The sequence below is a fragment of the Exophiala viscosa genome (genome assembly GCF_022695815.1).
Source record: "Exophiala viscosa unplaced genomic scaffold EDD37scaffold_11, whole genome shotgun sequence".
NCBI lineage: Eukaryota > Fungi > Ascomycota > Eurotiomycetes > Chaetothyriales > Herpotrichiellaceae > Exophiala > Exophiala viscosa.
Genome location: NW_026944363.1, coordinates 779,495 through 805,335, shown reverse-complemented (window position 1 = coordinate 805,335; position 25,841 = coordinate 779,495). Strand labels below are relative to the sequence as shown.

General features: G+C 51.1%; 9 protein-coding genes across 9 annotated transcripts; 6 read left to right on the top strand and 3 right to left on the bottom strand.

Annotated features, from left to right (window-relative positions):
* Positions 1-401: 401 nt before the first annotated feature.
* Positions 402-1,770, top strand: EDD37DRAFT_639673 (uncharacterized protein). The gene is made up of 3 exons (XM_062817188.1): positions 402-701; positions 785-1,083; positions 1,247-1,770. Exons 1-3 carry the CDS (start codon positions 578-580, stop codon positions 1,523-1,525), a joined length of 702 nt encoding a protein of 233 aa, XP_062666956.1. The 5' UTR covers positions 402-577; the 3' UTR covers positions 1,526-1,770.
* A 56-nt stretch (positions 1,771-1,826) lies between these two features.
* EDD37DRAFT_673808 (YT521-B-like domain-containing protein) lies at positions 1,827-3,377 on the bottom strand (the record flags this gene model as incomplete). The annotated part of the gene is made up of 2 exons (XM_062819487.1): positions 1,827-2,737; positions 2,802-3,377. The coding sequence occupies 2 exons, from the start codon at positions 3,375-3,377 to the stop codon at positions 2,018-2,020; spliced, it is 1,296 nt and encodes a 431-aa protein (XP_062666955.1). The 3' UTR covers positions 1,827-2,017.
* Positions 3,378-4,264: 887 nt separating this feature from the next.
* Positions 4,265-6,064, bottom strand: EDD37DRAFT_653368 (MFS transporter; the record flags this gene model as incomplete). Its single annotated transcript, XM_062818555.1, has 2 exons — positions 4,265-5,940; positions 5,992-6,064. 2 exons carry the CDS (start codon positions 6,062-6,064, stop codon positions 4,265-4,267), a joined length of 1,749 nt encoding a protein of 582 aa, XP_062666954.1.
* Positions 6,065-9,100: 3,036 nt separating this feature from the next.
* On the top strand, positions 9,101-10,513 carry EDD37DRAFT_639664 (rab family protein). The gene is made up of 2 exons (XM_062817187.1): positions 9,101-9,304; positions 9,360-10,513. The coding sequence occupies exons 1-2, from the start codon at positions 9,242-9,244 to the stop codon at positions 10,344-10,346; spliced, it is 1,050 nt and encodes a 349-aa protein (XP_062666953.1). The 5' UTR covers positions 9,101-9,241; the 3' UTR covers positions 10,347-10,513.
* EDD37DRAFT_143149 (uncharacterized protein) lies at positions 10,486-14,459 on the bottom strand. The gene is made up of 2 exons (XM_062809594.1): positions 14,105-14,459; positions 10,486-14,052 (listed from the first exon to the last, which is right to left on the bottom strand). Exons 1-2 carry the CDS (start codon positions 14,262-14,264, stop codon positions 10,625-10,627), a joined length of 3,588 nt encoding a protein of 1,195 aa, XP_062666952.1. The 5' UTR covers positions 14,265-14,459; the 3' UTR covers positions 10,486-10,624.
* Position 14,460: 1 nt separating this feature from the next.
* On the top strand, positions 14,461-17,274 carry EDD37DRAFT_143138 (homeobox protein cut-like protein). Its single transcript, XM_062809592.1, has 3 exons — positions 14,461-14,793; positions 14,840-15,007; positions 15,055-17,274. The coding sequence occupies exons 1-3, from the start codon at positions 14,664-14,666 to the stop codon at positions 16,950-16,952; spliced, it is 2,196 nt and encodes a 731-aa protein (XP_062666951.1). The 5' UTR covers positions 14,461-14,663; the 3' UTR covers positions 16,953-17,274.
* A 1,124-nt stretch (positions 17,275-18,398) lies between these two features.
* EDD37DRAFT_143140 (ureidoglycolate dehydrogenase) lies at positions 18,399-19,936 on the top strand. The gene is made up of 2 exons (XM_062809593.1): positions 18,399-19,039; positions 19,092-19,936. The coding sequence occupies exons 1-2, from the start codon at positions 18,782-18,784 to the stop codon at positions 19,587-19,589; spliced, it is 756 nt and encodes a 251-aa protein (XP_062666950.1). The 5' UTR covers positions 18,399-18,781; the 3' UTR covers positions 19,590-19,936.
* A 1,029-nt stretch (positions 19,937-20,965) lies between these two features.
* Positions 20,966-22,126, top strand: EDD37DRAFT_143379 (uncharacterized protein). The gene is made up of 3 exons (XM_062809596.1): positions 20,966-21,228; positions 21,283-21,702; positions 21,757-22,126. The coding sequence occupies exons 2-3, from the start codon at positions 21,288-21,290 to the stop codon at positions 21,969-21,971; spliced, it is 630 nt and encodes a 209-aa protein (XP_062666949.1). The 5' UTR covers positions 20,966-21,228; positions 21,283-21,287; the 3' UTR covers positions 21,972-22,126.
* A 1,189-nt stretch (positions 22,127-23,315) lies between these two features.
* On the top strand, positions 23,316-25,232 carry EDD37DRAFT_143019 (uncharacterized protein). Its single transcript, XM_062809591.1, has one exon. The coding sequence runs from the start codon at positions 23,412-23,414 to the stop codon at positions 25,059-25,061; it is 1,650 nt and encodes a 549-aa protein (XP_062666948.1). The 5' UTR covers positions 23,316-23,411; the 3' UTR covers positions 25,062-25,232.
* Positions 25,233-25,841: the final 609 nt, after the last annotated feature.

Below are 25,841 nucleotides of genomic sequence, written 5' to 3'. Positions count from 1 at the left end.
CTGAACCTTGTGCACCTTCCGACAGGTTGACTAGGCCGCACTTCTCCCCAACAGGCCTGTATGGTGTTTTGTCCGGTACGGCGGTTTCTCATGGCCCCAAGGCGTATGGGACGACCTCGCCTCAGGCTTGTTTGTCGGGACTCTGTATACCTTAGTCACCGCAAACCCCACTATCCCCTGCAGCCAAGAGTGCCAATTCTCTTGAAGTTCATCTTGCGGGCATATTGAGCAAGTTTTCCACGACCTTTACGGCGAGAACCTTACCATATACTACAAATGGTCTTCCTCATGATGACCCCTGAGGTGCATTGCATCGCTCGTGGCGTTGGGAAGAGACCCTTGGCGGCAGCAAGACTTGCCCAGTTGTCAAAAGACCAGCAGGGGGGCGCATGATACCTCAAGAATATATAACTGTGAAGATGACTGTCTATGAGTCTTTCGTGTTTCATCTCTTCCATCCCAGCTTTCAATACTCCTCTGGTGGTTTGTCGATTTGCATATTGTATACTTTCGATCCTTTAGTCCTGCATTCTCGACCCATAGCCTCGTTGTTTGTATAGTCAGCCGCGACCTCACTATGCTGCTCTTTGTACTCACACTCCTCTTGTCTGCGAATCTTGTATCCGCCCACTTCGAGCTCCAGTACCCAGTTTGGCGAGGTGACTCCTTCCTCCCACCTGCGTCACAGTATACATTCCCATGTATGTCCACCTCCAGCCTCAACATCGAGCTTGCTAAAGCCTTCCTGTCCCCAGCAATCATGTACTGACCTATGGAATGCAAGGCGCCAACGTCCCAACCTCCGCCACATCTAACGCCAACCGCACCCTGTGGCCCCTCGACGGCGGGTCTTTACTGATCGACTTTCACCACCCGTGGACATACGTCTCCTTCAACCTCGGTTTCGGCGGCACCACATCGACATTCAACATTTCCTTGAACCCCATGATGCTCAACGAGACGGGTAATGGGACGATTTGTATACCGAAATGGACACTTCCAGCCGATCTTGGGGTGGTGGAAGGCCAGGACGCGAGTTTGCAGGTCATTACAGTTGGGGACTCGGGCACAGCATTGTATAATGTACGTCCCATCCCTCCCTCTCTGCTCTCCGTTAGGGAGCCGGGCGACCGACCTAGATAGTCTTACGATTGTGTGAGAAGGGGCTGCTGACTACTTGGTGACGTCCATGGTGGAGCAGTATCTTACTTGGTGCTTTGTGTATACTGACAATCCGTGTGTTTAGTGCGCCGACATTCGATTCAGCGCCAACGCGACGTTACTGTCCAACGATGCGTGCCAGAATTCCAGTGGTGTCGATATTTACCCTCTCGTCCAGCAGTCCGCCAATGGATCGGTGAGTGGAGCGACGACTGTCACTGTGACTGCGAGTGGTGCTGCAGCTACAGCTACCTCAAGCAGTGGTGCGTTGAGATGTGTAGTTGGAATTGGGGCCGATGGTGTGGCTGACGGTGCTTGGATCGTTGTGGGAATGCTGTCGCTGGCATTTGCCGGGTGGCTCTGAGGTGAACCAAAGCAAGTTGTGACAGTTTAGTTTCAATGGTGGCCAAAGCTAGTAGGCTGGCAGGCTGTGTTGTGATGGTCAATGGCCAGGCACGCCAAAGGTAGCACCGGTTCGTAGATACAGTGACCGAGACGTGAGGCTGAAAGAAAATAGGGGGGTTCAGCCTTGGCAGATTAGCGAGATCGGCTTCTCAGCCGCAGTAGGATTATAAGCAAGCTTGCAACAACGTAACTTCGCACTTTCAATCATCTCTAATGGAAAGGTCAGGCCATGCTCATAACCTCGCTGCTCGCAACTTGATGTATATCACAGTTCTACGAAAGTGAGTTCGAAGCCATGACAAGCCATCGTAAGATCTCCCTTCATGTCATGTCTCTTGTTCACTCGTAGTACTCTGGGAGATTTGCTTGCTACCTCATCACAATCATGTTTACCACGTCCTAGCGCCTTGCTTTCAATGGTGTCCATCAAGGTTGCTTAGCAGAATATGAGTCACGACCCGGGCCAGGCTCTCAAAATCGCACCAGTCGAAGCCAATAATCGTTTCGCCTCGTCCTTGCTCTTCCAGTGTCTCATTAAGTTCTTCCCAGCGCTGGGGTCCACTGCAGTCACGTTCCTCGCTATATAGATCTCCTTGTTTTCATTCCAAGCGTTCTTCAATCCTCGAAGTTCATCAAATGGCACATTCTGCGTGGACAGCCACCGGATCTGGCAGGGACTACTGATATTCTCCACCTCCGCACCCGGTGTATTCGCGTTCCGACTGTTGGACAGCGTCCGTAGTGGAGCTATTGTTGTCGTTGGCTGCAATAGCGAGAAATATTCATTATTTCTCGATTCAATTGGACTATCGTGCTTGCGTCCAGGGGAGTCGAACGGTGTAACGGGACTCCAGTCTTGAGGGGAAAGGTCGTCTCCCAGTTCTGAAGAATGATGATTTGCTTCCCAGATTATTCTTCGCCTCTCTGGTTCGTAGTGGATCGAGCCTAGCGAAGTTGCTGATGATGTACTCGAGAAAGCTCTCGACCTTGACTGTGGTGTGACGTCTCTTTCGTGTGGCGTCAATGCAACCGTGGTCGGGTCACTTAAGTCCAGGGTTGGTGAGTGTGAAGCTGCGTCGTCAGATCCCCGGATCTCCGATGCCATCGTGGCATAGCCGAAGAACTCGCCGGAGCCATTGACGGAAAACAAAAAGTAGACATCTCGTGCTGTCTGCGTGGCCCGTGTCAGCAAAATCATACCGACAATAAGTGGAAAGGATGAGCAGCACGCTTACCTGATAGGCATGATTGAGTCGCTCGACGTGACGTTTAGGGATATACCACAGATTCGTACTCAGACTTTGATAAAGCGCCTGCATAGAAAAGCTCTTGATAATGAAATATTTGTCCTTTCCCCATTGTGACCGGTCGGCTTCTGGCTGTTGATTCAACTCCTCGAGCTTATGATACATGTCTTTTGACCGATCAGGAGAGGGAGACAGTCTCGTCTTGGCGGAATGGCCAAGCCCATAGCTGACCTTCGTGGACCTGGCATTGGTTTCCTGTCGTACTCGACAATCCAGTCTTTTCCCGTCGAATAGTTGCGATGCAGCCCTGCCAATGGCGGAGACGCGTGCGGACTCAGTGCTGAAATTGACAAAGGCATATTTGGAGTCTGGGTTGTAGGAGATGGTAAGCAGTTCTCGTGGGGCGGCCCGGGAGAAATAGTCTCTCAATCCCATGACGGTCGTGTGCTGTGGTATATTGCCCACCCATAGGGCATATGCACCCCAATTTCTGGACTGTCCTCGAGGGCGCTCTCCTGAATTGCGCCTCCCAGCCGGTATCGTGATTGGGAATAGGCCTTCCATGACTAGATTAGCAAAGATGCCGCGAGAGTGAGTATCGCAATGTGTTAACCTTCATGATCCCTGAAGCTGCACATGCTGTCTACCATAAGCCAGTGCTTAGAGTGTGTGAATTTCGATCATGTACCGAGTGAGTTGGAGGCAATTGTAAAAGGGAAAGGCGTTATCCACGGCAGGAGGACTGGTTCATGTCTAATACTGCTATTGCAAATAATATGTGGTGGCTTTTCCCTGGCATCACCTGCTCGTGCAAGCAAGTTACAAGGCAGCATAACATGGCGAGAGATGAGCGCCGTGTTAAGTTCTTCTGCTCGTTTGATCAGCATCTTACCCATTTGAGGAGATAAGAGACTTTGGCTGAAGGGTATGACATGTGGTAGAACGTCCCACTGTACCCAGTATGACATTTGACCCTAAACGTGCTGGCGTAAGAAGATGCCTGTAAACGTGCTCATCTTGCCAACCAGAAGATTGCATAGAAACCGAACTTGCTCAAAAACATTCTAGACTCGGCACCTTGATAACCTGATAACCAAGATTCAACTGGGGTACAGTCAGTCAACTGCCGTGCTGGGCATAACGTGGTTCGCTTGCAGTAGTTGACCCGCTCCTCACCCGCTTATCGGCCCTCCGATCTCTCCGTTTACTGATGAACGGAGCTTCATCGGCTCGCCTGGGCTGGTTTGCAAAAGAGGTATAGATGCCCTTGAGCTAACAAAGCTCCGAGATATGCTATTTGTTTCAAGTCTTGATGGCTGAAACAGCCCTTGACATTGTCCACGTATGACGGGATGTCGGAACCCAAAACTCCGCGCTATCTTTATTTACCCGCCTGTCTATATGCCGCTAAATAACTTCATCAAAACCTGGTGTTCGCTGCCACGTAGTCATTATACCTTGTCATAAATTCTCTCTTCCTGCTTTGGAGTCGGTGAGTTCAAGTTGTCCCCGTCTGACGGGCGGCCAGCTTTTTCACTTGCGTTCTGGGCTTCTTCCCTTTCAGTCTCTTCCCATTCGGCGGCTTCTTGCTCTTTCATCTCTTTCAATTGCTGGCAGAACTTGCTATTGGCCCTAATCTGATCTCCATACCAGAGGAACGCAAATGGTATGATGCACATTCCCATGGCAAGGAACCCCAAGAGACTGCAACTCCAAGCAATACCCAGACTGGAGAACATTTTCGCCGATGCAAGAGGAAGCAGGACGCCAAACATACTGCGACAAGTGCTCGCAATGCCCTGAGCACTTGCTGCAAAAGTCTCGTATGCGTCGGTCAGATAGTTCAACAAGGCCATGAAAATCAGTACAAAACCGATGCCGAATGTCACGCCTGAGGCTACAGGGGCAAGCCAGAACATGTCGGGTCTTGCACTCCAGCCGATCCAGAAGAGTGAGACAACGTACAGGGGTCCTCCAATGCATGCTAGTGGGAGCCGACGGTATTCTTCCTGCTGTGCCCATTTCGCACCCCTCGTCCGCGCTTTGGCCAGATATGAGTCCCATCCAAGGTAAATTGGAGCTGCGAGCAGGGCGCCAAGCGCTATCGGCAGAAACGCAAGACCTGCAACGCCGGGTGACCACTTGTACACGGAGTCGGGACCTTGAAAGATGACTGGATATGCTTCAAAGTACATATAAAAGATGCCATAAGCCAGAGAAATGTACGCACAGGTGCACATAACAATCACTTCTTGGAACAGCATCCGGTAAGGTCGCGTCATGACAACCGTTAGGACATGTCGCAGAGTCTTTTTCTGAAGATCGCTTCTGGCGATGATTTCATCGTCACCAGTTTCTTTGCGAAGTCTCTTGGCTTTCCGACTCAATAAGATCGGCGTATAGGTTTCTGGCATGAGAAGGATGATGGGGATTACGGCCACTGAGAATAACGTGCCCACAGCAAAGACCCATCTCCATGTAGTGTTTTCAGCAATAAATCCTGAAATGACAGGCGCCGCAACAGGTCCTCCGGAGGTTGCAACCATGAACCAAGCCATCGCTAACCCTCGTTGTCGCGGGTCATTGTAAATGTCAGCGTACAATCCGCCGACGATGGCGATAGGCCCAGAATAGCCAATACCACAAAAAAACCGGAATATCAGTAAGGCCGGCCAATTCGGAGCCACTGCACAGGCCATACTGAAGATGGTTGAGAAGAGGAAAAACCCGAATATGACCGGTTTCCTACCATTGTTCTCAGACAGTGGACCACAGAGAGTCGGACCAACGACATAGCCTGCGAGGAAGCAGGATATGGGCAGTGGTAATTGGATCGTTGCAGTGACGTTGAAGTCTTTGGCGATAAAGTCTATCGCATTGCTCGGTAACGACGAACCCATAGTGCTGTTGAGGACTGTGAGGATGGCGGCGAAGAAGACATAGAGCTTCTTGCCCTTCGACCAGTTGTATGGACTCTCCGGATCGTCTGGACCAAATTGTATTATCTTTTTCGAATCTCTTCTTCCCACCGGTACGTCATCTGGAGCGGCGTCCGCTGGGGGTTCATCACGAAGAGTAACGTCGGAAGGATAGAATTGATGGGTTCCTGGAGGGGAAGACGCATTCACTACCGAATTGTCAATGGTTGTGACCCTGGATTGAATGCAATAGAACATACCAGGAGTTTGCAGGCTGGTATGGGAACTGACGTCTACCGATTGCGGCGTTTCGTCATGAGCGTCAACCCTCATATTCGAGCCTATTCGAGGCCGAAAACCTAGGTCAACTGAACAACACGGCGACAAGGCGAACTCAACACAGATAACATGGGAATGATTCAGAGACAATGAGAGGAAAAGTAAAACACCATGACGGTTCAGAAACGGAGAACAACCGACGCTGGCACTTTTTGCCCACTACGCGTAGGGCGTAGAGAGGGGTCACTGTCGTGTGTAGTTTACCTTTCGCGAGGGTTCTTTGGAGATCAGTGAATGAGCAAGAACTCTGAGTGGGTGGAAAGGGAAGGGGGCCTTCAATAGCCCGAAGCACAGTCGATCAACGACAGGACCGGAGATGACAGCATCGAATGAGAATGACTCTCGAGGAGACAGAGGCTTGTTGGAGTCGGCTATCACGGCATAGATGATGGAGAAACTCAACTGATGTCTGCGGGAAGAACGGTGCAAAGTTGGAACGAGGAAATGAAAGCCGCATGGGAAGCCAAGGAGCCAAAGATTGCGTCAGTCGTTTAACACGGCTTGGTTATGCCGAAATCCACACCGCGAAAACTGATAAAGATCAGTTTGAGCGAATCAGATAAGATAAGATCGAGAGTTCTGATGTACCAGACAAGCAGGGTCGTTTGCGGGATGAAACATACAAAGATTTTAGAACATCAAAGTTGATTTGTCCTTCTGTGGAATTTTTCCATTTGGGTCTCGCTCACTCGCAGGCAAGGCCTGAAGCAGGCAACAACCCTGAAGAAGCTACTTGTCTCCCGTCTGAGTATTGTACATATTCGTTATTCGTCGTCATCATGTTCCCGGTGTCATCTGTCCGAAGGAGGTCCTGTATTTCCCTTTCTGCTGGGCCATAGATTGATGGATGACCTTGAAAGAATGATCATGAATCTCATAATCGACCATGTCCATAGTGAGTCTGCAAACCCCAACCACTTTGGGTTCTCTTAGCTCGGGCATCGCGTGGCCTGGTAAGACTTTGTCCTGCAAGATTGGTCCTACGTCTGCTCATCCTTCAACTGTTCAACTCTGTCAGCTTGTCAAGAGCCATCTTTGGTTGGAGTTACTCACCCAAAGCGAAGCAAGCGTTTGAGAACGCTTCCACCCTTAGCGTTTTCCGCTCTCCTGTTCAATCGAACGTCCATAAAGTTCTCACCATTAGGACCGAGCAGGTATTCGAACTCACTCCGTGGTGGCTTTGCTGCGGATGCTATGGTTGGCTTCTTCTTCGACTTTGGTGAAGATGCATATGCGTGGAGTTTTGTGATGGGACTGGATTCTTTGTCCGCGGACAGTGGTACGTCAGGCTGTACAAGACCACTCATCTCATCAATAGCACCCAAAACGGTCTGAGGTGGTGATCCTCTTCGAGGTCGTTGTCCACTGCTGCTGTACGGGCAAAGTACGGAGGGTGACGTGTTCAACGACAATAAGGGACGCTCTGACGGTGTTGGGTCCGTATCGACGAGTGTACTAGATGAAGATGTACTGTCGAACGAGTCTCGAGGTGAGGGTGATCGGGAAACTTCAGGTGGAATGATGATGGGAATGTACTTGGGGGTCGGCGGGATTATGATGGGCGTGTATCTGGACGACAAAGGCGGGATGATGATCGGCTTGTGCTTGGGAGACGCCATAGTTGACGGCGAAGTGAGAGTTGATGGGAATGATGGGAGGTTGAGGTTGAGGTTGAACGTGAACTCTCTCTCTCTTGCTCAAGTCTTTATGAGATACTCAGTTGCTATAAGACAATTTGAGAGGACATCGCTTCACTGAGTAGCTGACTGGAGGACAGAGAATTTGAGATTGTAATGGAGATTTGAATATGCAAGTCATTCAACCAGCCCAAGATTTTAAAGAGGTGTTACCGAATTAATGGGAAGCAAAGACTAGTTGAAATTGAAATCGAGTTGTGATAGCAATTGATCTCATTCATTGTCCTTTTTCACTTTTCCCCTTCACCCATACCCACTACTGCTCTTCTTCAACCCCCTCGTCCGCCACCACCGCTCAAATTGACGATCCCTCTCCCAAGATTCACTGAAGACGGCGTTGATCATCTAGAGCTCATTCGCGGCGGAAAAGCCACAGCAGTCGATGGAATCGAGACTGATTGCCAATTGGGTAGTGGGAGCTGTCAAAGTCCGAAGATTCAGGCACTAGCGACCCCGGCGAGCCGGCAGACAGCTCACTAAAGCAAGCCACATCGTCTACTCGGGGAAATGATGATCGCATCTCACTTCCTTTTCTCGATCCCACTACGTAATGTCCTGTCCGCCGAAGGATGAATACGAGTCGACGTCGTCCGGTGAACTTATTTGGCCAACCCTGGCGAACCGTCGTGTCCGCCATTTCTTCAGTGGACGGCTTATGTGCTTATCGACCACGGCTTGCCATGATGTATGAGGCGCGTTGCTATGAGCTGGCATCTGGAGTGACCCGATGCTGGGCGATCGCATAAGATGAAGGATTGCATGCAGGAGACATGTCAAGACCAAACACATACATATCAAGGAAGAGCAGGATCTACTCATGACACCTATTCTACAGCCGTCAATGCAGGGCACTGTGGCGTTTCCAGGTCTACCCTTTCCCATATTCAGGGCAAGCTTTCTTTCATGAAGGCATCTTACGCCATGAACACCACTCCCTGCAATGTACGCCTGGGACTTACCCCTGCTCAGGGTAAGCCACAAGGCAGGACGTCGTAATGGCGGAACAGGGAGGGTCCTGGGGCTGGCGGGTTGGTGCCAGTCCCTGCGCAAGAATTCCCCCAAAGTTGGCGAAAGGAGGACGGGCAGATCAGTCTCTTCAGGTAGATAAGAACTCCAGAACACTTATCACATACTACCTCGGTACTTTTGCCTGATGGCTGATCTAGTTGTCTCAGACCCTGAAAACAATGTCTACCCATTTCTGTGCTTTGATCGGCAGGGAAAAGTGTCGGAAGATGGTACGAGTACTACGGATATTCCGTACTCGCATGATAGTGAACCAAAATTGCGTTATGTAAGCGAGCTTTTGACCTGCGCGTGCCGGCCCGCATCCGGCCAGACCATCTACGGCATATGATTTAGACGAGATACCTTATCGCGACAGTGACCACTATTCAACATATGGGGACGCAGGACATCTTTTCACGGAGGCACAACCAGCCCGACCGCTAGACACATTTCTGTCGCCGCCAACATGGCTCGTCCGCGTCGAACATCGGGCGCCTCAGACAACAGTTCGGTGCTCGACCAGAATCAGGTAGCCGCCCACTCTCCAATGCACTCGATCCATTCGACTCTGACACAACGCACAGGAACTAGGAAGCATGTACGACTACCTAGCGAAAGTCGTTCTCCTAGGTCCCTCCGGCACCGGCAAATCATGCCTCCTCCATCGCTTCGTCAAACAAGAATGGCGCGTCCTCTCCTCCCAAACCATCGGCGTCGAGTTCTCCTCCAAAATTGTCAAGATCGGGTCGGGCACAAGTCGCAGACGCATCAAGTTACAACTGTGGGACACCGCGGGCACAGAACGCTTCCGGTCGGTTTCTCGGTCGTACTACCGCGGCGCCGCCGGCGCAATCCTAGTCTACGATGTTGCCAGTCTATCCTCCTTCAACGCCCTACCAACATTCCTAAGCGACGCAAGAGCCCTAGCGAGCCCGAACCTCACAGTCATTCTGGCAGGAAACAAATCGGATCTCACGGACGGGAGCAGGACCCAAACACAGACACAAGCCATGCATATGAACGGCGGCCCAACACAATCTTATACCGAACAACCGTTACCCCCGTCCGCCTCCAGCGCCTCAAGTAGAACATCGTACCTCCCCTACGACGGCGGCGGTGGTGGAAGCAGCACAACCCGCTCACGCGGCTCCTCTATCATCCTCAATTCCAATAAATGGACCGCAACCACCGCCGAAGGCCGCGAAGTCAACCCCGACCTAGTCTCGCGCTGGGCTTCCCAAGCCCGCGTCCCTGTCACGATGGAAGTCTCGGCTTTCACAGGCGAGAATGTCGATGACCTATTCAATCGCCTAGCCAGCATGATCCTGACGAAGATCGAGCTCGGCGAGATCGACCCGGACGATCCAGCCAGTGGGATTCAATATGGCGATAGTTACGCCTGGGACGGCTCCAGTATACGGTCCGGAACTACTGTTGACGACGGTGGTGGTGGCACAATGAGACGCCGGAAGAAACGTGGTGCAGGGAGGAACGGTGTATTGAGTGGTCTGAGCGAGTGGGAGGATGTATTTCGACGACCTCCATCAAAAGGTGGACGGCGGTGTTGCTAGATGCTTCAGCGTGGATTGGCGATTTTTTATGTGTAGCGTGCGGGATTTGTGTCTCGTTTTGGTTCCGGGCAACTACAAGGGCGCAAAGCAAGCGGGAGAAGTACTTCAACGAATTTCTCATGAGAATTATAGCCTCTCGCCCCGGTGTGCTGGTTCTCGCTGCTGGAAATAATGTCTAATTCTTTCTAATTTGAGGATATTCGGACTCGTGTCTTCTTGCACAGTGATATACTTAGTCGACCTGGGCTGCCCAATTTCTGCCTCACGGCACTTCCTCTTCATGCACCATCGACGTCTACCTCCATCTCGCCTGGGGCGCCAAGGCCCCCCTCAGCACCTTCATCGCTCTCAAACCGTGCGCCAATCTTCTCGCAAACCTCAATGAACTCAGCCTGTTTCTGCAGATTCTGTGCCGCGCTCAAAGCCTTGATGATGACTGCCTGATTCCTTTCCGTCGTGGCAGCGCGGAAACTCCGCAGCAGAAACTCCGAGAGCATGTCCACGCTCCAATCATCTGGTATATCTTGCAATATAGTCAACGGGTCGAAGTACGTCGCGAACTTGCCTAGCAAATGGCTAGTACGCTCGAGGCGGTCTTCCACGTCCTCGATTGTCAGGAATTCATGGAACAGGAAGTTGAAGAGTTCCTGCTGGACGGTGCGCGGAGGCAGCGCGCCGGCATCGATAGTTTGCGCAAAGGCAGGGGCGGGACCACCGAAGTAGCAATACCGAATTGCCGTGTCAAAATCGCCCAAGCCATGCGTCAAGAGCTTTAGAGCTTCTTTATGCCTGCCTTGTCGCGCGTCAAGGATGATCGACTCGGACACGAGGTACTCGGAGAACGGAGCCAGGCGTTCCAAGACCATTGGCACCGAATAAGTGAGGTCTTTGCCCGTAGCGCCTGTGGTGCTAGCATAAGCACCGCTTCCCAGCAGCTGGAGAAGGCGAAGTCGAGATTGCCACCACTGCTCATCCGGGGCATTCTGGTTGATGAAGTCGAGGTAGGTCGGCTTGGGAGATTCTAGAGCGCGATATGTCGAATAGCTCTCTGCTAGTGAGGCCCTGGCCGACTCTGACTTCTCTAACACTGTCAGAACGGAGTCCAGGTAGTATCCGATCAAGTCATCGGCATATATGTCTAGACCTTTGCCAAAAACAAGGTGCTCAAGGTACTGTTGCACGGCCCCGGGAGCGTGCTCCTTCAACAGAGGAACAACCTGATGGGGATCGAATTTGACCCTGGCTGCATCGTCCGTAAAGATCTGCACCGCAAGCGGAGCATTATATTGAGCCAGCCACAGCGCGTATTCCTGCACCAAGTCGGCATCTCTTATGAGCGTCAAATATCGCCGTAGCTGAGATTCCACATATTCCAGGTTGAAGCCATAGTCGACATCCTTTTCTCCATCGACGATGCGTCTCCAAGTGGCAAGCACATCACGAGCTTGCTTCTTGCTTTGATAGAGTCGGCTTAGAACAAACAAGCGGTTGTATCTCTCCAAGAGAAGGATCGCTCGATCGAAGTCGCCCTTCCAGTAGTCAACGAGGTTATTCAGTTTGACCTTGACGGATTTCTGTGCTGGACTATCTGCTGGGAGAGCTTGATCCAGATATAGCAGCACGTGAAGCAGCGCGGCGTCCACAGAATCGAACACATGTTTGTCGTCAGTGATGCTGCCGTATCCCCTCTTCTCTTGCCAGAGCATCAAGAAGTGACGCATCATCATCCAGAATTCGACAGGCGCATCTCCGAATCCGGAGATTGGCGTCTCAAATGTGTCGAGCATGTCCGCCATGCCTTGATGAAGCCAAATCCCCTCAGGACCATACAGCACTTCAGATGCGAGAGGAGGGGCGAGCAGCAGGACTATCCGTGGATCTAAGCCTCCATCGTGTAAGGTGTTCTCCACCGCCCGGAGTGTATCCTCTGATCCCGAGGAGCTGGTAAGCTGCGTTACCATGTGTAAAAGCAGGATCAAGCTGGCCTTCTGTCGAATATAGTTCAATGTCATGAACTCCGTCTCATCGGTGGGCTCGCGGCCGTGGATGCTTGCAAGAAACCCAAAGATCTGGCCAGGCTTCACACTACTTGGTTGACCGTCAACCATATACTGCATAAGCCGATGTTCCAGCTGTGAAACCAAGGGATTCTGTAAGATCATGAAGATATCCTTTCCATGCCAGACTACATTTCTCGAGGAAGCTCGCCCGAATCGACGTGCAAGCTTGCTCTCTTCTTCGGAACGTTTACGAATGAGTTCAGGAGATGGCCCCGCAGGTGGATTCGTAGGCTGGTTTTCAAACAGCTCACGTTCTTGCTCCAATTGTTCGACAGCGGACTGAGTCCTTGGATCAGCTTCGCCAGCCGAAGTCTGCTGTTGCTGTCCTTGAGAACCAATTGACAATGGTACAAGCCGGAGAAGCTCACTGGCTGTTTCGAACAGATACTGATGAGTACTCAAATTGTGGTGCAGCCCAGCTCGTTGAGGCTCAAGAAACCCCGATGGAAGGGTAATTAGAGACCGCGGATGGCTTATTTCAGACGCATTTTCGATCTTCTGAAACTCCAAACGCCTCTCCGCGATAGGCTGGGCAGGTCGTAGAAGTGCAATAACGATTTTGTGTTCCTCATCTGACATGGGCGCGCCACCTTTTTCGGGCACCCAGAAATTGTCCACAAGTAAATCTTCAGGATATGACTCGAACTCGATCGTACCTCGAACTACATCACCGTCCAGATTGACAAACATGCCCACGCCAGGTTCCAGGTCAGTCGTCCCGGTGGTCAACATGAATTCGGTAGGAAATGGCGAAAGTATATGAGGCTGAAAACTACTCCTCGCCCGCATCTGTGCAGCAGCAGAGGTAGTCTTCCCCTGGAGCACTTCCGTAGAGGCGCGTGGCCGAAGTATAGGACGTTCAACCCCTTCTATACTGGCGTCTGGCTTCGGGGCTGGCGATGGAGATGATATTCTGTCAAGACCAGCCGAGTCTGCACTCGGTGGTGCCAAACGACCCGCTGTGTTCTTGTTCCGCTCCGTATCCGTCGAAGGCACTAGATTTCCCATGCTGGTGCTTCGGCCATGTCCGCCCTTCTCAGGTGGCGGAGGTGGTCGGACTGGAGATGTCTGGCGTTCATCTGGTACTTCCGCTTCTTCAGGTGGTAGAGGTGAGATTGGAAACAGCGGGATCTTCTGTTGATGTACCACGTCCAGCAACGCATAGCTCTCATCGTCGGCAACACAAGCAATAGTCTCCCTCCTGCTGGATCGCAAGCACTTCGGATATTCAATATTATTCTTGATAGGCCTCAGCTTTTCGCCAACTCGGACTTGTAGTATCCTCCTAGCATTTGCAATCATGAGCACAGGTCCTTCTGGATTGTCTACGTCTTCATTTTCGTCAATCCCACCAATCCACTGCACACCAGTAGGCTCTCTGTTCGGGAAGGCCGGACTGAATTCGGGTAACGAATAGAAGGAGACGACGCCATTACAAAGGACGCAGGCCTTCAATGGCCCTGGAAAGACGAGGATTTGCTGAATACCTGGTGCGTCTGCGGAGTTTGCGGAAGCAGCATGGCCGCTAGGCTGTAACCTCGAGGCGAGAATGAAAATGGGCGAAGCACTGTCGTCTTCTTGCCCCGGGGGTATGGCGACCAAGTGCAGGATCTCTGCGGCAGATGTCCCAATGTACAGATTGTTGTCTGAAGAACCGTGAGCTGTCTATGGTCATGCTTTCTGTTCAACCTTACCTACTCCAATACTCGACACATGTTACAGACACTTGGTCGTTTCCGTCCTCGCTGACCAAAGGTATGTCTTCCAAGACCTTGCGCAAAACATATGGACCTGAGTCCGGTGGTAACAGGCGGCGTCGTTTCGTAGGCCGCGTGTCATGCTGGTCGGATGAGTCCATTCCTCACTCGAGGAAGGAGAACTCAAGGAGGATTCGACTACAGGTCTGCCATCTTGGGCAAGCCTCTGATTTACCTGCAGTCGTTGAGTCTAGTGAGTACCAGGTAGAACTATTATTTGGGTAAATTAGCTGCGCGCTCGTAAAGCCCGGGCTTGCAGGTGCGGGCAAGCACGACTTGATACCCACGTTTAGCGCCAAAGCCCCCAAATGCGGAGTGGTTGCGGCCAGATTTCCAATTGACGCGTTCAATGTCCTCAACTCCGGACATGCATGTGGCTTTTGCCCATAGTCTCTCCTGAAAGACTGATCGTTTAGACCTTATAACTTCGGACTCTCTTCCTCGACTATGAAAGCCGCTTTCACGCGCATTCCCATGAGCAGCCTTTGCAACTCAGCGTGATGGACGCGCTGGCTGTTTCAGAGGCCCACGCTACAGGGGCGGACGCCCCAAGCAACGACAATGAAATTGAGGAGATATCAAGCGGACAGGCTGAGAATAAGTTTCAGAAGGCTATCTCAGCATGGCGAAGTACGAGCACACCCGAACGCTCCTGGCTCATAAGCTGACTATTTAGATATCGACCTGTCCACGTTGATGCCCCAACTCGATTCGACCGCTTCGGAAATTGTTTCTCAGCAGAGGGATGCGTTGGTGGAGCGGAAGGATCTTGCTCAAAAAACAAAGGATTTCAGAAAGTTAGAGGATGCTGCAAAGTTGACGGAGTACAAGTCATTGCTGAAATGTTCGTATGCCAGTTGTTATGTGGGATGGTATGCTGACGATGTACAGCCTATCAGACATTCATTGATTTGATCACTGGTCATGGCAAGACAGCAACTTCAGCCTTCCTCCAGCTGTATCAGTCATTGTCAGAAGCGCCGGATCCTTTCCCCCTGCTCGAAGCCTCGGTGGATTCCCTTGTAGCATCGGAAGACACAGTCCCGAAACTCACCACAGAAAACCACCAACTGCTGTCCAGGGTCAACAAACTGACGGCACAGCTAGAAGAGGCAGAGAGCAGACTACAGGACGAGAGCAACGCACGAAGAGAGGCAGAAGTCGGAACGGGGACTAAGGTGCAGGAGATCGAAGCCAAGTGGGAGAAGGTCCTGGAAGAGAAGCAGAGTAATTGGACGGCAAAAGAGCAAGCCTTGGAGGAGAAGATCGAGAACCAAGACAGGCTGCTTAAAGAGTTGAAGGCAAGCTACGAGGTGTCTCAGCGCCTGCAAGATGGATCTGCCGACATCGCGGCGTCAAAGGCCGCTTCTGCAGAATTGGAAATGGTAAGCTCCGAGCTTGAGAAGACCAGTGCTCGTCTGGCCGAAATCGAAGCCAGAAATGAGCAAATGCGTGTCGACCTTGCACGGGCTACCAGTCGAAACACGACGAATCACGATATCGAGGACGATCCGGCATTCTTGAGGCTCCAGTCTGAGAACTCTTCACTACTACGAAAGATTGAGTCTGCACGATTCGATAAAGAAACGGAGAAGCGTGAGTGGGAGAACAGACTTCGTCAGGCAGAACGACAGCGGTCTCAGCTCGCGAATGACACCGACGAACTACGGGCGAAAGTCAACAAATGGTCGGACTATGAAGACCTGAAGCGGGAGCTGGACACACTTCGATCGCTTGAATTGTCAGTCGAAGACGATGAAGACGCCAATGGGACTGCCTTGAACGGGGGTGCAGAGAGTGCCAACAAGCAATCTTTAGAGCAGCTCCTGTTAGCCCGCAACAAGAAGCTGAGCAATGAGCTGACCATTCTTCGAGTCTCTCACCAGGATGTACAACGGCAACTCGACGAATTGCAAGAGGAACTATCACGAACCAATGCCGAGCTAGAAAGGTCTCAAAAGCTGTCTTCGACCTTGGAAAATGATCTTTTAAGAATGCAAGAGGAGGCTGCAAATATTCTGCCATCATCTGGTATGTCCGTCGCAGGCACTCATGTGTCTCGATATCCATCAGGCTCTTTACGGCGAGGAAGAGCATCCCCCACATCATCAATCATTTCTGGATACGACATGGCCCCTCGTACAAACACACTAGATTCACTGCGGTCAGGAGAACCAATGGGTGGGGGGTCAGGCATACTACCCATGATCCAAGCTCAACGCGACCGCTTCAAGCAGAAGAATCAACAGCTCGAAGAAGAGCTTTCGAAAACATACGCTACTGTGACTGCTTTGAGACAAGAAGTTGCCTCCCTTCAACGAGACAATCTAAATTTGTATGAGAAGTCGAGATACGTGTCAGCGTACAGCCGCGGACCCACAACCACGTCCTCATCATCCTATTCCGGAGCTCCTGGTCATACCTCTGTGAATATATCAGATGACACTACAACGGACAGATGGAAATCGCAATATGAGGCGAATATATCGCCTTTCGCGGCCTTCCGAGGCAGAGAAGCCACTCGTGCTTACAAGCGTATGAGCTTCCCAGAAAGGATTGTTTTCTCACTCACTAGGATTGTCCTCGCCACAAGGACTTCTCGCAATCTTTTTGCCGCATACTGCTTGGCACTGCATATGTTGGTCTTTCTGATGCTATACTGGATGGGCACTAATGATATCGATCGCACTGCCGCTCACCTGGGCGAAACTGTTGCCGCAGTTGGTGCAGCAGGAATGAATTCTCCCAATTCCCACGGAGCAGAATGGCATCAGGAGGAGTTCGGGTAGACTCCTATGACGAGGTAGTCAGCACCGCTCCGTCGCGTGTGTTGCTTCCTGTGCACCTGTCTCAGCCTCACTTCTTCTCTCCAGGCCAGTTCGTACCGGGCTATACGAAGCACGTTGACATGGTTATGCTCGCTATGCATGCAGGATATACCTCCTGATGCTTCACTTCTTTCGATGAAACATTACATTCAAGCTTGTGTGATTGAAAGGACTACCCCTTGCCTTAGACACGGGCTGGGGGCACATATGCTTTCCAGCGGTTTTAGCGAAGGAATTTTCATCTCTATATATGCATCTATACGGGGTATGGGGAACCAGGACTACGGTCCAAAGAGCTAAAGGTCAGTCCGTCTTTTGGCTCGAGAAGCCATGTGTTTCAGGATCGAACAAGGATACTGGGTAGATCCAGCCCGACATTCAGCTTGCGATTCCATGTTCCTTTGTCCTGATAGCTGTGTCTTGTGGCGCAAATGCACTGTGTACACTGTAATCATAATGCCACCGAAGAAGCATTTGAGGTAGCGTTGTCAACAGAAAATGCTGAGAAAGCTCTCAGCAACACGGAAAATAGCCGATATAATGGCTCACAAGGCGGACCAGCACGATGATGGATTTGGGTAGGAGGCTCTGCATAGGCAGGGGTTTAGCTGATTTCATACCTCGCCAGATAGGGCGCTGGACGGGTGGCCTTGGGAGCTTTGCTAGGCTGGGGAGGGTCACTAGGCCTACGTACAGTAAGCACCCTTTCTCCTTGGGAAGCCACAGGGTCTTTCCCAGTGACACTCAAAGAGAGTGATTTTGGCTTTGACTGTTCCTGATCTGGCAATATAGTAAGCGTTTCATCACGGGTATGTTCATTCCGTACATTGGGATCTAGAACTGTCACCATCTGACGTTTGCGTTCTGCGGAGCAGGAGTCGAACGCGCAATATCGGCTGTAGGCAAGATCTAAACACAGAAGACTTGGGTAAGCGCTGCAAGCTGGCCGTCGTTCCGGTCCAAACTGCTCATCTTCGCGGTCACGAATGCCATGGCCATCACCTGATGTGGGTCGATTGGTCATGGTGTCTCCTACATTTCAAGTTTTCTGAAACCACGAAGAACTCTGAGTTCATCGCCAGAGTTGCCCTCGCACCCCAGAGACTTCTCTAACATCCAGTGGCCGCTTGAGCTGCACGTCATGCATTGGTGTTGAAGCCAACTGCTAGAACGCTGAACTGTGGGTGGCTGGCGGCGGTTGGAGGGCGGCTATGAAACAGGAGCATGCCGCTAAGCAATGCCCACTGCGGCCGGGAAGGACAATCATGTTCGTCTAACGTGAGTGGTCATGCCTGCACAGCCTAACCAGGACAGTCCAAAGTCAATGCAAGTCGGCCAACCGAACTGCCGCTGTCGCCAATACATGTCTTCTATTCTTGTACAACCATGTCGATCCTCTGAAGGATACTAGGATACCGCAAATCTCCCCTTGCCGCCTCGTGCAACCTCCATGCCACTGGCGACCCTCCACCATCACCAAACATCCAATAACATATGCTGGTGGCTCAAGATAGAAACACTACCATATGCAATTCCCTACCGTGCGAATGACAACCATCCTATCCTGGTCCAGTCATGCAGTCCGACTCAAAATGTTATATATGTCGGCGGCTGGTCTCTCAAACGGTCGGCGGGGGTCCTACAACCAGCTCTTCATTAATACAGCCTTCCATCTCAACGCATTGGGACTCTGGGTCATTTGTTTCCTTTGTACACTTCCATCGCTGTCAAAAGATCTGCTGGCCAGACCGTACAATCCTTTCGACCACTAATCTTTTCAACCTCACAAGATGAAATACTTAATACCACTCGCGTGTCTTGCGACTTCAATACTGGCGGCACCTACACCCGCCGGTACATACGAATGGACGCCGACCCTGGCAGGGTACATGGACGTTGTCTTCAGATACATTCAGGAAGCCAAAGCTACTGGAGGTGCACCGACATGTGATCTTTCCAACGCTGTTCTACCAGTCGCACCCGTACCGTTGCCGACACCAGGAGCCAACCTCACACTGGAGCATGTTGCGCTAGGAAGAGGTGTACAGGTGAGCATCTCGAAGAACCTGCTGTTTGCTCCGTTACTGACACTGAATATAGAACTACACTTGCGCCAACAGCACGGCCACTCCCGCCGCTGTCGGAGCCGTTGCACGATTCTACAATGCTTCATGCGTGGCGTCCGACTACCCCGATCTTCTCACTCTCTTGCCAAACCTGGCCTTGCAATATCCTTTGCCGAGCGCTACAGATGCTCCTCTAGAGCCTTCAGACCTAACCCTATCAACGCACCACTTCTTCTCCAACACCACGACACCAGTGTTTGCTTTTGATGCGCCCACCTCACCAGATCTAGGAAGAGTGTTCGCTCAAAAGATCAACCAGACCGATGCACCTGTAAACGCCGTCGCAGGTGTCAACGGCACTGGAAGTGGCGCTGTGCCCTGGCTGTACCTAACTTCGCGGTCAGACACTGTCGGCGACATCAAGACTGTCTACCGTGTCGCTACTGCCGGTGGAAATCCTCCCAAGACGTGCAGTGGCCAACCTGAGGCATTCAGTGTGCAGTATTCGGCGCTTTACTGGTTCTACAAATGAGTACTTCTGGGGCGTGGTGTTTCAGAGGCGTTCCGCGTATGGGTTGGGAGGCTTTCTGGCTACGATTCTTGGTTTTCTTCGTGGCGGTTTAGATCAAAACTGGCCGGTATACGTAATGGATATTGGTAGTACATAGGTACAGACAAATTCGACATCTACGACATTTCCATCAGAGTGTCGAGTGGAATACGCTCAATTCTCATTCTGCCTTAACCCTGCAGCTATGCATGTGCACTACCTACCACTCTGTAATGCAGGTTGGGTACTATGGGTAGATTGGGCAGAATAGTGTGGACGAGGCTGGCAAGAGTCAAGACAAGGCTGTGACAATAAAGTTTTACCGATAGGCAACCAATTTGCAGAGTGGTGTATGGTGGAAGCATATTTCCACGGTTCCGACCGTTGCGACCGTGGAACCATCCCTTTCGTTTATCGTGTCAGAATATGAGTCCGATTGACTTTAACGGTACCGTTAAGTGTCTGATATGAGCCAGTTACCGACCATGGATCTGCACTTTCACCTCTCCAACATAATTGACTACAAGCCAGGCACTGATTTCGGTTCACTTCAATATATGGTCCCCGGATGAGACACACACCGATTCCGGGCGTCATTATCCTTCACAGTACTTGTATTTGGCTCTGCTCAAGATGAGATGGTTCAGTCACATTCGTGGGTCTTACACCTACGATGTCAATACCCTGTGCCTGAACACATTCACGCCCAGGCCCTTGCAATCGAGGATGACTCGTTGAAGCCATGCGTCTTTTCTTCTACCATCGAAACCTCTATATATATGATGATATTCTTCGCAGGCCTTCTGGTCATGGCCTATGGTTTCCTTTCAGGACAACGGGCACTGTTCGACTTTCGAAATGAAGAATCAACCAGAGTTGGTCGCGTCTTTGAGCCATGCTAGGCCATCAATGTCGGATGGAGCAGCATCCGATGCCGGCTGTCCGTTGCCTTACACGGTCTCACGATCCTCCGCGCTCGACCGTTGGGTCAAGCCGTATTGGCCACCACAAACCCAGCTTTTCCAGAGCCTTTTGACGGTACATGCTCTATTGAGCAGAAGGATGCCTGATATCCATTGGGAGACATAGACTACTGGGGAGATCCAATGGTCTACGGTCTACGGTCTGCAGGGACTGGCAAGTGCCATGGAACAACTCCAAAAACATTTTCCCTTTGGGAGATGCCTGACGCCGTTCCTCGCTTTACAACGGTGAGTACCAAGGTTGATGGGTGTTCAAAACGCACTCGAACTCTCAACAACTTTGGTTTTTGAGCAGAAGAGTCATCAGGTACGCAGCATTTTGGTTCACAAATATGGCAGACCGTGTCAAGTCGTGTATATATACTTCCTTCCCAGGCTGGAAACACGTTCTTTTCTCCAGATCAGAACCCAGCAACACTTTTCGACCTTTGATAGACTGGACAATGCTATTGGACTTCTGCAACAGATTCTTGAATCTTGAGCTCGAGAACAATCTCATTGAACAGTTCTCTCATTGCTAGAATCGTATCTGATCGCCATACTCGACATACTCGACCTTCTCAACGCACATGACATACTCAGCACACTCGACATATCATCACACTCTCTTGAGCAATCTCATTTATCATATCATACAGGTTCGTTGACTAGTACCCTGTCGTCGAGTTGTTCCGTTGACTAATATTCAATAGACACCATGGCAGGCTTTTGCACAGAATACAACAAGATCTTCGCCGGGTACAAGCCAGCAACCGACAATGTCTTCTCCTGGCTCAAGAAAATCACAAACACCAGCAAGGCGTCAGTCAACTACTACGCACACCTTGCCAACAAGGTTGTCTCCGAGGGCATTGCAATCCCAGAGAACATCCTTGCAGACCTGCAGACGGCCATCAACCTACGCTTGCAAGCAGCTGAACTCCACGCCAAAGACGGAACAGCAGACCACGGACACGACCATGTGATCGACGTCCTCCAGCAAATCTTATCATTGTTCTGCCCAACTCCACCGTCACCAACGCTGTCTGTCTGTTCGTTGTCGTCAGAGTCCTCCAAGGCTTCGACGTTAGACTTCGAGCCGCTCCCGCTGCAACAATCAAACAGCTTCACATGTATGCAACACCCTCCCCCACTCGAACGATGTGGTATTCCTGACGCCTTCGCAGATCATCAACAGCAACCAGCACAATTTTATCAGCAGTTGCCAATGGAGTACGCTCCATACCCATATCCAATGGGAGAGACTTATCAATTTTGTGACTACGGTCATTACTATCAGTATCAACAACAGCCTTACGAGGCATATTATCAACCTGGCGTGCACCCTGCCTATCAGCAATATCCTGAACTTCAGGACCCTGCTATCTTGTATGTGGCGTAGACCACCATTCTTAACAGCAACAACGCCAACAATAGAAGCAGCGGCAGCAGCAGCAGCCCCAAAAGCAACAGCAACAACAACAGAGTTGTTTTGGGTGTACGCTATCAGGCTGTTGAGCACAATATGTGAGAGGCCTGCATTATTATCAACATTATCATATCAAAGGAAAGATCTGCGGATAAGGAGGACAAGGGCAAAGGCGTTGGTGTGTTCTGCAGGCCACTGGAAGGTCTCGGACCAGGAAAGACATCATATCAAACACGAAAACGACCACCGTTGACATCAAAGCAATTGCTTGATTAGGGGTCAAGGTTGTATGGTCTGCAGAACACGGAGATGAAGGAATCGAGGTGGAAGTTTGCATATTGGCAGCTTGACTCGTTCGGAGATTGGGGGTATCTGGATCTCGGACAGTCATATCAACAAAGATCACCGTTGACATCGAACATTGCTCGATTAGGGGTCATGAAAGTGTACAAAAGGGTTTTGCCTGCATTCTGAATATGGATTTTGGTACAGTATGTTCGGAGATCGGTGGTATCTGGATCTCGGACATTCGCTTTGGACGCATGGGGTTTGGGATTTGGGTTTGCAATGTCTGGACTTGGGTTGTCAGTTGTGGTACATTGAGGTCCACAAAAGGTCTGGACATCGATGTGGAAATTCTAAGGACAGTTCGCCGTGCTGGGAGCCTGGAAATCGTGAGCGACTGTCAGCGTCATCAAAGAAAAGACTTTCCACAAAACACATCTTCCTTAATTTCAGCGTAGGAGTAACACGCGCCAGTGACTGTGATCCAGGTCACTCAAGCTCGCCATTGTAGGAATGATCTGTCGTTATCATCAGAGCCCAAAGTGGTGACCTAAACGATGCGTGCCGTGGGTGATTCTGATCTGGCGCGGCCTGGAAACATACTCTGGAGAGGTTACTTTGAAGTTTTCAGCTTTTGGAGACAACCGTGCCGTCGTTGCAATGGTTCATTTAAGGTCCCACGAAAACATACGATCATTTCCTTTTGTAGCCTCTCACATGATGAGAGTGACAGAAGTACAATCCCCCGTTGATGTCCGCCCACGGGAGATCTTCTCCGCTGATCGGTAACACCGAGTTCTGCCGTCTCATAGGGCTTAGGGGCATTGGGGGCAGGCTAAGTTACAGGCACCAAGTCACAGTGTGTCCAGGCGTCCAGCCAAGCCTGGGCCAACCCGTGCAACCCGTGGCAGCCTTACCTAGATCAATGCTAACTTAGAGCCTTGGACATTGATCATGACCTTCAGGTTTCTCGTTATTTACTCAGCTTCTCTTCCACAACACGTTCAAATGGCCCCTATACTGATACGTCGGTCTTTTCCCATGTTCGTCAACAGCGAATCAGCACCAAGGAAGTCATATCGTTTTCACGCCGCGATTCGCACCTGCTGATGATCGGACGTGTCGAGCATGCCCACTATCTGCAGGCAAATCAAAGATGACATTTCGGGAGGAAGCAACACTGGTGCCAACCCTGCGCGAAAGCGAAAATGGCATCCCAAGACCTTCGCAGGCTGTCTTCGATGCAAATCTAGGAAGATCAAATGTGATGAAACCCACCCGGGCTGTCTGAGATGTGCGAAAGCCTTTCTCCCGTGTCCTGGCTACAGACCTCCAACTGCCCGCCTCTTCGAACCTCGATCCGGTCCTCATTTCGACTCTGTGATTGATGAACTCAACTACAAACACTTCGTCCATGTCGGATCGGCAATCCTGGCTAGATTCCAGCTGAACGCCTTGCCGTTCTGGACACAACTTGCCCCTCAGCTGGGCGAGACAAACGATGCCGTCAGACATGCCCTGCTCGCCCTGGGATCGATACAAGCACCATTACACCGCACCACAATTCAGAATCTGCCTCAAGACAAGAGGCCAGAGTGGTCATTGGTAGCTTTGAAACATATCAGCAAAGCCATGAATCTTCTCCGAGCTGCCGATCCAGACACATTGTCGATCGAGACTATCCTGACCTGCTGTGTGCTATTCTTGGCTGTAGAAATATGGACGGAGAAGAAAACGCATTCGACTCTGCACATCTTGGCAGCACATAATATCCTCAATGGTAAACGCGCTGCCTCGGAACAATGCAATGCGGTAACCACAGTGTACAAGCCCATGGTCGACGAACTGATCGTTCAGGCATGCACGTTTGGCGACGATTTCCCACCACCAGACTCCCAGCTGTCATACTACTACGGACTTGACCATGGACTGGCAAAAGTACACGCGATACGGAATTGGGAGGACGCCTTGGATGTTATGATTCAACTCCTGAGATGCATCTTGAGAGTCACATCGAAGCCAGTATCATGTCCTACCCGAAACAAAGTCTCAAGCGCACTGGTTCAATTTGGCGATGTGCTTGAGAAGCTACAAACAGCTGGAACGCCGCCGTCCGATGGCTGTACGGCTAAAGAAGAGTACCGCCATCTGCGTATTCATCACCGAGTCGCCCATATTATGCTCCATGCGTTAGGGCAAGGGGACGAATCAAGCTATGACGACCTTCTTGAGGACTTTGGCTTCGTGCTGACATGTTGCAAGGCCATGATGACGGGTCAAGCGGCCCAATCGCACAACCTCATTTCCCCCACGCTTGGTCTTCTGCCTCCCTTATTTCTCGTCGCCACCAAATGCAGAGACAGTCTCATCCGTCACGAAGCTCTCCGAATACTCCACGACACCTCGGTCACTGAGCGGCAATGGACAAGCTGCATGGCAACAGCTTTAGCAAGATTCGTGGTGGAACAGGAAGAAGAGGCAACCCTGGTTTCAAAACGCATACGACTACTTCATGCACACTTCTCAGGCGCCGAGCAGAAAATGGAACTGCAGTATGCGGTCTTCATCGATGGTCACCTCCAAGGAGCTCATAAAGCAATCCTTCCGTACGAGTCACATCCGTCTGTGGAGATCGATGGTGTGACAGCAACAATGTCGCGGAAGGTGTTGAGGGCGTGCGGTTATACAGGTCTTATGCTGTTCACGCCGCCTATTGACTGTCATTGCGTGGAGAGCTTGCTCCAACGTCTATTTCAAAGAATGAGGAACTCGTCCTGAAGATACCAGAGTTCGTTACCATCGACCAATCCACAAACATCTCCTGCCATGAAAGATGTGCTGTCAGACAGCCCCGTGAGGAATGAGTCGAGGATGCAGGATTTTTGCAAACAAACCGCCGAACCAGGATCTGGCTCAATTGAAGCAAGTTCCATGATTCGCCAGGCTCGCAAGCGTGGTGCAGGGTTCAGCTTCTCGCTTGATGTTCTTGCGCAGGGAACATTTCTCTCCAAGTACTTGTCCGCCTGCAGCGGCACATTCCCTGTGTTAGCCTCTCCCGAGGAAGCCGTGGGGTCTGCAATGTTGACCCCACGTCTATCGAGGCGGCCTTTGAGGTGAGGGGATGTGCATGTCACAGTTGACACTTTTCCGGTCTGGAGTGGTCCTCGGCCCATCTGTCGCCATTCTCATTTACGAAAGACGCAGATGGACAATGTCTCCATGTCAACGGAACTTCTTGAAGTCGATCAATGTGAAACGAGTATGCAGGAAAGCAGGGTCCAGCGAGACCTAAGTTAGCACTCCTTGTCAATACTCGGTAGCAACCGAGGTAAGGAAGCCTCCCACACCACTCCTAAGGTTTATATGACATGTTTCAGCCTTCAAGGGTTTGAGTATCTGCTGCCTCACTTGCATGAGTGCCTGCTCGCTTTCCGGAGGTCCAGCCCGGCAGAGCATGTGTCAATCAATCATTTTTAGGTCATGAATGGTACCTGAACAGCTGTGCATAGCAAATGTTGCACCTCATTATACCATGGAGAAGAGTGGACTGAAATATCT